The 12,357-nt window shown below is 38.4% G+C and overlaps 1 protein-coding gene across 1 annotated transcript; it reads right to left on the reverse strand.

Annotated features, from left to right (window-relative positions):
* Positions 1-543: 543 nt before the first annotated feature.
* On the reverse strand, positions 544-2,497 carry LOC145269879 (large ribosomal subunit protein uL4m-like). The gene has a single exon (XM_080125627.1). It carries the CDS (start codon positions 2,387-2,389, stop codon positions 1,490-1,492), a length of 900 nt encoding a protein of 299 aa, XP_079981753.1. The 5' UTR covers positions 2,390-2,497; the 3' UTR covers positions 544-1,489.
* Positions 2,498-12,357: the final 9,860 nt, after the last annotated feature.

Here is a 12,357-nt window from a genome sequence, read left to right on the forward strand (position 1 = left end):
TCACTCTCTGCACTAGCACCTAAAGTTTTAACTCGAAATGACCCCTAATGTACTAATGTATAACATAAGGCGCAGAAAAGAAACATTTATAATGCGTAACACAGCTTTATTTTCTCCTATAACCACCGTACGCTTTCAATGGATATTACCCCCTTTTTTTTATATTTAATTTTTTTAATGGGTGAAAGTGCACTACTGAGGGGACCACCCGAAGATTTACCTTTAAAAAGTTGATTACGAGGAGGTTGAAAATGAGAAAATGCCTTTCGGAATAAACACCCCCCAACCTCCCCATGGTAAGAACGGCTTTCGGAATAAACACCCTTTGTAGATTGAACAACCAGTGCGGCAACCGTGCATTGATCGTCTTCGGGTGGCCCCCCCCCCCAGTGCACTTTCGCCTTTTAATGTCTTGATTAAACTGTACAAGTACCCTTCATGTAATAATGTTTAAGATAAGAAACATCATAAACTTATTTTCTCATACCAGCAATGCAATGTTATATCAATGGGGGGGGGGGATGAAAATAACATTATCCTGAATTTATCATACACCTTTTTTATTCAAATTATTCATTCAACGCAAATATATTTATGTTGTGATATCGCTCCTTCCTTCAGTGACCGACCCTGCAACATGTACATTTTGTTTAGAAAATAAACCACGAAAGGCTACAGATTTTTTTTTTTTTTTTTGCCTAAAAGTTACGCGAAACTTTGCATTTTCCTCCTCTCCTTGTATTTTCATCCTCTAAAGAGTACTTAAAAAAATTTCCAAAATAACAGTTGCAAAATGCACAACTCACAAGTGGCGATTGTTTTTTTATTTATTCTTTTTATATCAGGAAATTCGGGATAAGAACCAGATTTTAAAAGGGTCTGTATTACTGTACACAGATTCGAAAAAGTTGTCAAAAAACAAATATATAACAAATAAATGTTATCAAAGGCAAGATAAGTTACTTTTCTACCAAACTGGATATATTTTTCGTGTTTTTATTTAATGTAACATGTTTATTCGGCTCGAAAAGCATACAGTGTTTGCCGATGTATTGGAAAATTCAAAATGGCGGCCGACTCTCTCTTTAAACACGGTAAGTTCAGGAAAAGATGTTATAAATAATAAACTAGACAAAATACTGTTAGAAATTCGCTCATTATATGTTACCGTGACATAACTTGACATATATTCGGTGTTTTTTTAATAGTATTTTGTCTAGTTTATTATTTATAACACATTTTCCCAAACTTACCATGTTAAAGAGAGTGTTGGGCGCTATTTTGAATTTTCCAATACATCGCTAAACACTGAATGTTTTCGAGCTGAATAAACATGTTACATTGAATAAAAACACAAAAAATATATCCAGTTTAGTAGAAAAGTAACTTATCTTGCCTTTGATAACATTTATTTGTTATATATTTGTTTTTTGACAACTTTTTCGAATCTATGTGTACAGTAATACAACCCTCCCTTTTTTTTTTTTCGCTAACTATATCCCATAATTGTTTTTCTTTGTTTTTCTGTTTTATGCATTTGATAAAGGAGTTTCTTTTCGATCTTCTCAACGGCCGCTAAGGTGAGCACGAGGGTCTCATGTTTTAGCATGCTGTACACATTTAGTCCGTAAACAGGCATTAAATTAAAATGGTCGATCTTATTCAAAGCTAAGGATATATTTTTGGGCATAATGTCAGTATCATCAATAAATAAAGCTGAAAATCCCCAGAATCTCGTTGCAAACAAACCTTCGATGTAGTCAGGATCGTCCGTGGGGAGATCCAAAGAGTCCACGATGTGTAAATCGTTCTGCGCAAACTTTACAGTAAGACAGCTCCGGAGTCCCCAAACTCGATCGGTATCATTTAACATATAATAAAAACTTTCCGGTCCACGCGGCCCGTGAGCACTGCCACCTTTTAGCCAGATAGGTGACCTTATACTACCATGGCGGGCTCGACCAGTGCCTTTTTGTGGCCAGGGTTTTCTACCACCGCCTCTCATTTCAGCACGGCTCGGCGCAAAATCATATTTGATCTTTTTGTACATGTTCTGCCATCGAATATTAGCATGTATCAAATCCAAGCGGGGGAAAGCTGCAAATATGTCTGGATGAAGGTCTACTATTCCCAGTTTTTGGTCGGATGTTGTATTCAATGTTTCTAGCCATACTTGCTGACCTGGTCGATATTTATTTGGGTAGTCAAGCTGTCTACCGGTGACCAATGGTAAAGGTGGTCGTTGTTGGATACTATCGGTAACGCCTTCATCAGGATGAGAATCGCCCTGGAATATTCTTGATGTTGATATTGAACATGATTGGATTAAAGCAGAACATAATCTGGATGGATTACCAGTTTTTGTAAACAGTAGTCTTAGAGGAATCATAGCTGATTTTGGTCTAATAAGTTTATAACAGACAAAGATTGGAGGACAAGCACGTGCCCTTGAATTATCTCCCTTACTTGACGCTCTTTCGGGCGAGTTGTAGCCGTGGTTATATCCCTTGTTTGTTTTAGAAAACTGACCTCTAGCACATTTCAAACACTTGAGGATTGTTTTGAAACTGAAAATAATTCTGACGACTTATCAGATTATCTTAAATTTTAATGGTAAAAAGTAATTTATTAATACTGTAACTAACTTGTGATAATCATTTAAAAAAAAAAAAAGAAAACAAATGATTAAAATAAATCGTTCACGAATTACATTGCTTGTTTTTTAACATTTAAATTATTAAATATGTGACAAATAATTTAAATAACATTAATTAAGGGGAGGTATATTGAAGCGGTTTACTCCCCAATATTATCTACTAATTTTGTCTCTTTTTTTCTCATGATACAACAAATTAATCGACTTGTTATTTTGTTGTCTGATTTTTTGCAATTTCTTAAAAATGTTTATTTTTCAAATGTTAATTTGTTTTCTGTGGTTTGTGGATTTGATCCGTGGCATTATAATTTGATACAAAAATGCATTTTAAGTAAAAAAAAAAAAAAAAAAAAAAAAAAAAGAAGCACACTTGCTAATTGCCTGTCGAACTTAATAAAAATTCAACAATTCTGAAAAATAATCGAGTAGAACATTACAATTAAAGAAAAAAAAATGCAGTTTTATGTTTCTTTTATTGCAGTCAATATCGACTGATTTATTTCCCTTGTTTTCCCTTAACTTTCGCAATTTCAAAGTACAAAATTATGCATGGATAATAATGATTTTTTTAGGGGGGGGGTAGTCTAAAAAATGCTCAAATAGAAGATCTATAATTTTTATATCTATTAGAGCATATTTTGTTATTTTTGGAATTTTTACTAATTTCGACATGACGTATAATTAGGTAATAATGTTTTTACTTAAAATGTATTTTTAGTTTTAGATATTCAAGTATAATGCACACGCACGCACAGTTGATATTTTTGTTGTTATTTGTATTATGTAAATATTTATGTGAATTGTATTTTGCCGACAATTTCTTCGGCGATATTGTGATCTTAAATTTGCAATTTAATTTTTTATAAAAATTGTGATTTCATAATTTGTTTCTTACTGTGTGTGTGAGAGGGAGAGGGAGAGCCGTAATATTATTATATTTGTAGTACATGTATTTGGTGACTTTAATGTCCACCACAAAAACTGGCTTGGATTATCTACTTACACAGATGCAGCGCCGCAGCGGGCAGCACAACTCATAGCTTCACTATATCTCACTCCCTATCACAAATTATTACGTTTCCAACCCGTTTCCCTGACCAGGAAGAACAACACGCATCACTTCTAGATCTGTTTTTGACCACAGTTCCCGATGATTGCATAACGAAGGCCGACAGCTCACTCGGGAATGCTGATCATGCAGTGATAATGGTTGAAATCGCCCTAAACTCTAGAGCCAAAACTGAAGAGCCAGTGCTCAAAACAACGAGATATTATAAAAAGGCTGACTGGGAAGCCATCAGGGAACTAATCAGAGATGCCCCATGGGGAAATATTTTTTCTCTCCTTGCTGAACAGTGTGCAAATGAGACCACTAACTGGTTCAAAACTGCAATCGAAGTGCATGTTCCCATGCGGAAATTTTATAGTAAGTCCCACTCTCCCCAATAGTTTACTTCGACTTGCGCAATTGCCATTGCTCAAAAGCAGCATGCATACCGCAGATTTAACCGACATAAGCCCAGTCCCAACAGACTGAAGTATATAGAAGCTAGAAATAATGTTAAGAAAGAAATAGCGACAGCTAAGAGAGAATTTACGAAACCACTAAAAAACGCATCGAAGCACAAAAACTAGGAACTCGAGACTTCTGGAAAATCTACAACAGTGTAGTAAATAATGGGCAATCAACAATTCCCCCACTAACCAACAAACACGAGGTTGTCTCTTCAGCAACCGAGAAGGCTAACATGCTTGCCAGTCGGTTTGCCTCAAACTCCACATTGGACCCTTCCAACCACCCCCTACTTGACTTTCCTATGCGGACAGACGTCACGCTAGATGATCTGAAAATCACCCCTGCTCAGGTGCATGCTATCATAAAAACCTTGACACTTCAAAAGCATGTGAACCCAATCTCATCCCAGCTGTGCTATTAAAAAAATGCTCAGCCGAAGTAGCTCCAGTTCTCTCCAAACTCTACAACAAATGCCTTAATGAAGCTTGCTTTCCGGGCTGTTGGAAAATTCCTTCTGTTGTACCAGTATTCAAGAATTCTGGCGAAAGGACTGACCCATTAAATTATCGCCCCATTAGCCTCCTCCCACTTTTTGCCAAAATATTTGAGACCTTAATTAACCATGCTCTAGTCCATCACCTTACAGATGCTAAACTTCTGACTGACCAACAATATGGATTTAGACAAGCTCGTTCCACAGCAGACATCTTAACTGTAATCTCTGAACATGTATACCATTCACTGGACAAAATGGGGGAGGGCAGAGCGGTAGCTCTAGATATATCTAAGGCTTTTGACAAGGTATGGCATGAGGGTCTCCTCAGGAAAATTAGATCATACGGTATCACTGGTAGAATACTTAACATAATTAAATCCTTCTTAGATAAGAGAAAAATCCAGGTTGTCCTCGACGGTCGTACATCTAAACAATATGATATAAATGCGGGAGTGCCCCAGGGGTCTATCCTTGGACCTCTATTGTTCCTGATATTCATAAATGACCTCCCCGACAACATTGCCTCTGAGATGGGTATATATGTTGATGACACCACACTCTATAACAGGCACGACAGGAAGACGAATGAACACATTTCTAAAGAAATGGCAGCAACACTAGAGGAAGACCTCCAATCTGTAGTGGAATGGGGACAAAAATGGTTGGTCACGTTCAATGCCGCCAAGACTAAACTAGTTTCATTCAATAATTACAAGAAACCCTCTCTACCACCTATAGCAATGGCCAACGACTCTTTATCTGAGAGTACATCTTTCAAACTCCTTGGCCTAACGCTCACAGGAAACATGAGTTGGAACAATTACATTGAAGGCATTGCCAGGGCCTCTGCAAGAAAGGTGGGCTCTCTCTACCGTGCTAGACAACTACTAACACCCGAAAGTATCCTGTACCTCTATAAGGCCACCATTCGCCCATGTATGGATTATTGCTGTCACATTTGGGCTGGTGCATCTGCTACTAGTCTCTCGCTCCTTGACAAGGTTCAAAAGAGAGTCGCAAATCTGATAGGCCCTGAACTGGCATCTAAGCTTCAGCCTCTGTCCCATCGACGAAATGTTCTATCCCTTTGCCTGTTCTACAAAATATTTTAGTTGTGAATCCTCTGACGAACTGCAAGCACTTGTGCCCCCACGACGTGAACACCCTCGACAAACCCGACAGGCTGCTAAATCCCACCCCCACACTGTAGAGATTCCTAGATGTTAAAGATCTTTCTACTCCAATAGTTTCTTCCCCAAAACCGCTAGACTTTGGATTCCATTCCAGGTCCCTGCTTCCCCAACAGTACTGACGTGCAGAAGTTCAAGTGTAGTGTGAACCGACATCTTGCTGCCCAAATCCTTACATAGTACCCCAGTAGTTGTTGCCCTTGATAGTAGCCCCCTACACCAAAGTGGCAATTTGCCTTGTTTGGGGTGAAAATGTAATAAAAAAAAATTTTTTTTTTAATTTGTAAATGTATGGTACTTATGCAGAATACTGCACTGAAATAATAACGTTATTATTTATTATTTAGAAACCTATTCTTAATGTGGGAGGATGGGCTTTTTTGTTAACTATTCTGAACTTTTCTCTAACAGTAATTGTCTGTATTTTTGAGATGAGGTGTTTTCATTGATTGAGATTATCGGACTGACTTCCTCATCTTGGTTGTTATAATCACAACGTTTCGGCCTTCATCAGGTGTTTTGTATCGAACTGGGGAACCGTTTGTTAGGAGTCTCGAACCCAATCTAGTGACATATGGTCGAGTGGTCCTAGACGTTGTATCAAAGTTTACAGTTACCCAAAGGTGCTGAGTTCAATCCTGAACGAAGACAGTGAAAAGTAACATTCAAAACAGAGAATCAACAACTATGTCCCAGAGCCTAGCTGGAGTCCGAACATGGTACCTCCGTAATAATAATAAAGGGTTGGGTTCGAGACTCCTAACAAACGGTTCCCCAGTTTGATACAAAACACCTGATGAAGGCCGGAGGGCAAAACGGCCGAAACGTTGTGACTATAACAAGATGAGGAAGTCAGTCCGACAATCTCAATCAATTTTCTCTAACAATTTAATAAACAAAAGATACCGTAAAAATTGAATTTACCTTTAAATTCATGTTTAAATATGCACACTCAATACTCTGCATAACGACTAAATTTATATATATGGTACAAAGTTAAAATCTAGTGTTTCTTTTTTTTGTTTTGTTTTTTGGAGATTTTTTTTGTTAATCTAGCGGGTTTTCAAAATCTCTGGTACGAAAAGTAAAAAACCTATCGATATTCTGGAGATTTTATGTCCCCAATCTAGCGGGTTTTGAAAATCTCAGTTGGCAACACTGTCTAGAAGGCGCGCCTCAGTTTTATTCCCTACCCCCTGTATGTAACTGTAATTTAATTTAATATTATCATCCTAACTTTTTTTTACCATTTAAAAGAAACAGCTTTAAATAAATTGCTAAATTTTTTAATTTTTTACAGCATACAAAAATAATGAAAATGTGAGACAAAAATTGTTTACATTATGGACGCTTAAAAACAATGCTCCTATGTAGTGATATTTTTTAAGCCGTTGACACACCCATGTTTTAAAAATCTAGCAAAAATAAAATAAAAATATTCATATTTTCATAGAATTTCCGATATTTATTCATTATTAAATAAACTTACATAATAAAATTAGGTTTCGTTAAATATGTTAGAGAAAGTAGTTTTTTTTTTTTTTTTTTTTTTACACAGTGATCACCACTTATCAAGGCCCGGAAGCCACTCAGGGATAAGGGTTATTGCAAGTACATTACGTTAGTGTGGAGATTTGATGAAGTGTTTACTTAAGGGGGCGGTTCATTAGGAATTTGTTAACGTTGGACTTGAAGACACCCAAGTTGTAGTCCGGTGGGAAGCAGGCAGACAGAACAGAGTTCCACAGGTGTGCAGTTCTAAGAAAGAAGCTTTGTTCATGGAATCCATGTTTTTATTTAGGCACAGATAAAGAGTGGGGGAAATTTTTCACAGTGGATTCAGCTAGACGGGTGTTTTTCGTGAAAGATTGGTGAGGGGGGACCAGAGATTGGAGTTCAGACGAGCACCTGCCATGGAAATAACGATAAAACAAGGATAGGCTTGCAACGTCTCTTCTGTGGGAGAAAGGTTGCAGGGTAGAGAAAAAGGCATCCCCCACTAAGCCACAAAGTCTATTTTGTACTCTGTCAAGGCAGGATAGGCTGTTTTTAGCAGCTCCTACCCAGATATGGCAGCAGTATTCCATCCTTGGACGTACTTGGCTTTTATATAGATAGAGAATTGCATCAGTAGTGAGATATCTTCTGGAGCGGTAGAAGGATCCCACCATCTTTCCAGCGACCTTGGCAACAGACTTGATGTACGTGTTCCATTTCAGATCAGGAGTAAAGGTCAAACCCAGAAGCTTGTCAAAACACGGGGCCTCTCCCAGACGAGAGCCATCCATCCCAATTGATGCCAGATGGGGATCAGAGCATTGATGATGTAAGGATAGAAGTTTGGTTTTGGATGCATTAAAGGTATCCAGCTACATCTTCCCCCACTGTACCACGCGCTCGAGATCTGAGGAGAGAGAATCAGAGAGAACTTTGTCATTTACAGCCTTTGATGTGTTGCCGTAGATGGTCGTGTCATCAGCATAGATTTCAACGAATGATTTAAGTATGTGTTTAGGGAGGTCATTGATGTAGATCAGGAAAAGAGTTGGGCCCAGGATTGACCCCTGAGGGACTCCAGCATTTATATTGCAGGCCTCCGATTTTTGTCCATCGACCACTACACTTATGAGCCTATCGGAGAGAAATGATTTAATGATTGAGAAAACATTTCCAGTTATACCGTAGCTGGAAATCTTGTGAAGTAGACCCTTATGCCATACCATGTTGAAGGCCTTTGATATGTCAAGAGCAATTGCCCTAGAAAGGAAGCCTTTGTCAAGAGATTCACTAATCCTGTGAGATATAACCGTCAGCACATCTGCGGTAGATCTTGCAGAGCGGAAACCATATTGTGTGTCACTAAGAAGGTTGTTTCTGCTGAGGTGGTTGACTATTTCTCTATTTAATATGGATTCCAGCAACTTACTCATAACACACCGGAGACTTATTGGTCTGTACGTAGAGGGAGATGACTTATCACCTGAATTCTTAAATACAGGGCAAACTGATGAGGTCTTCCAGGGAGTCGGAAAGCACTTTTCCTTAAGGCAGCGCTTAAACAGTTTCGTAAGTATGGGAGCAAGTTCTGGTTGAAGCTTTTTTAACACTATAATTGGGATGCCGTCAGGGCCAGTTACTTTACTGGAATCAAGGTTCTTGATTAGCTTGGCGACCTCATGCATGGATATTTGTATGTTACCTAGCTTGTTCTGTGTTATAGGAGGAAATATGGGGAGTTGATAGCCTTCGTCGCATAGGGTAGAATTAGCTGCAAAGTTCTTTGTAAATAGTTTGGCCTTGTCTGACGCTGACGAGATGACCTCTGGTCCATTGATAATGGTTGGGATAGAACGCACACTTCTGTTCAGGATCCTATTTGTTATTTGCCAAAACTGGTGGGAACCAAGCCGCTGATCAGCTACCTTGGATTTAACAGAGTGGGCATATAGCTCTCTTGCATTTTTTATTACTCTTTTACAGTGGTTGCTGGCAGTCCTGAAAGCAACTTTAGTCTCAGTGCATCTATTACGTTGGTAGCTATGGAAAAAGTGATTTCTGTGCACGATAGCAGCAGCACATTCTGAGGAGAACCATGGCTGGCTGTTAGGTTTTTGTTGGAATTTTTTAGATGGTATGAATTGGTCTATGCCTACAATTAACCATTCGGTCAGATCTGATACTATAGAGGACACTTCCTTTTTAAACATGGAGTGCAGAGGTAAATCAGATATGAATGTACGGAAGCTATCCCAGTCAGCCATAGAGTATCGGTATACAGTACAGTGGAGGGGTACGTCTGGGGACTTATTACATTTCGTTTTTATCTTAACTGATACGACGGAGTGGTCGGAGGATCCTAGAGGAGAATGAATGGAACATGAACATAGCTCAGAGGAAGTTGAGAGAAAAAGGTCTAGGAGGCTTGCATATTGACCGGGTGTATCGGGCCCATGGGTGGGTTCGCGAACAATTTGAGTGAGGTCATAAGCAATGGCAAAATCATGACAAAACCTCCCCTCATCGTCTGTCTTATTTGAATGGGTCAGCCATTCCACATTATGGATGTTGAAGTCACCACAGATATGGATGTTAGCCGAGGGATGTGCAGACAGTATATGGCCTATTTTCTCAGATATGCTCTTAAAGATAGTAACTCCGCTGTTGTGGGGCCGATAGAGGGCAAATATAAATGCAGTGGTGTTAGCAAGTGCAACCCTGAGGCACATATAGGGTAAATTAGGATCTTCTCTAGAGATATCCCTGCCACACGGGAAGCCATCTTTAATGTAGGCACATATTCCATGCCTATGGCGATCTTGGGGGTCAGATTTAGCTGTTAAGTTAGAGTATCCGTTAATTATGAACTCTTATGAATCTATCAGAGAGAAATGATTTAATAATTGAGAAGACATTTCCAGCTATACCATAGCTGGAGATCTTGTGAAGTAAACCATTATGCCATACTCTATCAGAGGCCTTTGATATGTCAAGAGCAATTGCCCTAGAAAGGTAGCCTCTGTCGAGAGATTCGCTAATCCTATGAGATATAACTGTAAGCACATCTGCTGTAGATCTAGCACAACGGAAACTATATTGCGTGTCACTAAGAAGGTTATTTTTGCTAAGATGGTTGATTACTTCTCTATTTAACACAGATTCCAGCAACTTACTCATGACGCACAGGAGGTTAAATCACTGTTGTTTGAAATTATCACACATATGGGACTCTGTCACACGCCATTAAAAATCTGCACTAGTTCAAACTGTAAAGGGACTAATTACTCAATCCCTGTACTAATGAAGCTCACACAAATAACAATGGGTGAATATATTTGCTCACAAACTTGAACTTCTGCACGTCAGTACAGTTGGGGAAGCAGGGACCTGGAATGGAATTCCAAAGTCTAGCGGTTCTAGGGAAGAAACTACTGGAGTAGAAAGATCTTTTACATCTAGGAATCTCTACAGTGTGGGGGTGGGATTTAGCAGCCTGTCAGGTTTGTCGAGGGTGTTCACGTCGTGGGGGCACAAGTGCTTGCAGTTCGTCAGAGCGTTCACCATTAAAATACTTGTAGAACAGACAGAGGGATGCAACGTTTCGTCGATGGAACAGAGGCTAAAGCTTAGATGCCAGTTCAGGGCCTATCAGATTTGCGACTCTCTTTTGAACCTTGTCAAGGAGCGAGAGACTAGTAGCAGATGCACCAGCCCAAATATGACGGCAATACTCCATACATGGGCGAATGGTGGCCTTATAGAGGTATAGGATACTTTCAAGTGTTAGTAGTTTTCTAGCATGGTATAGAGAGCCCACCTTTCTTGCAGAGGCCCTGGCAATGCCTTCAATGTAATTGTTCCAACTCATGTTTCCTGTGAACGTTAGGCCAAGGAGTTTGAAAGATATACTCTCAGATAAAGAGTCGTTGGCCATTGCTATAGGTGGTAGAGAGGGTTTCTTGTAATTATTGAATGAAACTAGTTTAGTCTTGGCAGCATTGAATGTGACCATCCATTTTTGTCCCCATTCCACTACAGATTAGAGGTCATCCTCTAGTGTTGCTGCCATTTCTTTAGATATGTGGTCATTTGTTTTCCTGTCGTGCCTGTTATAGTGTGGTGTCATCAGCATATATACCCATCTCAGAGGCAATTTTGTCAGGGAGGTCATTTATGAATATTAGGAACAACAGAGGTCCAAGGATAGACCCCTGGGGCACTTTCACATTTCTCTCTCTCTCTCTCTCTCTCTCTCTATATATATATATATATATATATAATATATATATAGTTAGTGTCAGTTGATAATTATATTTTAAAAACGATACATATGCTACTCCCCATTTGGGGGTACCAAATTGGTAAAAGGTGAAAATTATTCCCAACTCGCATTTAGGTAAAAATGCACTTTTTTATAAATAATTGAATTCATTCAAAACGTTTTGCAAAAAGAGAAACAAATATATAACATATACGTAAATCACGATATCCAAACAGTCGTGCGAGATGGTCCAGTGGTCGGAGTTAAGGCTTCCTACCATTGGGTCCCGATTTCGAATCTCGCTAGATTCAGACACTCTGATGAGTTGTAGATGATGAAACATGTATCAGTGGATAATTATATTTTAAAAACAATACGTACATATATATATATATATATATATATATATATATATATATATATATATATATATATATATATATATAAATTATATGAAAATTTGCAGGCTTTTTGAAGATTATAATACTATTCTATGTTTAAAATTTTATGACCATTAGTAAAAAAAAACTATATTTTCAAACCAACATGAAACGAAATTAAAAAAAAAAGCCTAACTGCTAAAAAAAGAAACAAGTAGTTTTCAAGATATAAAGACCTGTATTATGCACTGTAATTCACTGACCGCCATGTTTTTATGTGCTTGCGATAAACAAATCTACTTCTCTGTGAAAGACACTGCCACTTAGCAGAAAACTAATCCTTTTCTGCGACTGACACTGC

This window comes from Euprymna scolopes, chromosome 4, assembly GCF_053919585.1.
Source record: "Euprymna scolopes isolate OS-2025 chromosome 4, ASM5391958v1, whole genome shotgun sequence".
NCBI lineage: Eukaryota > Metazoa > Mollusca > Cephalopoda > Sepiida > Sepiolidae > Euprymna > Euprymna scolopes.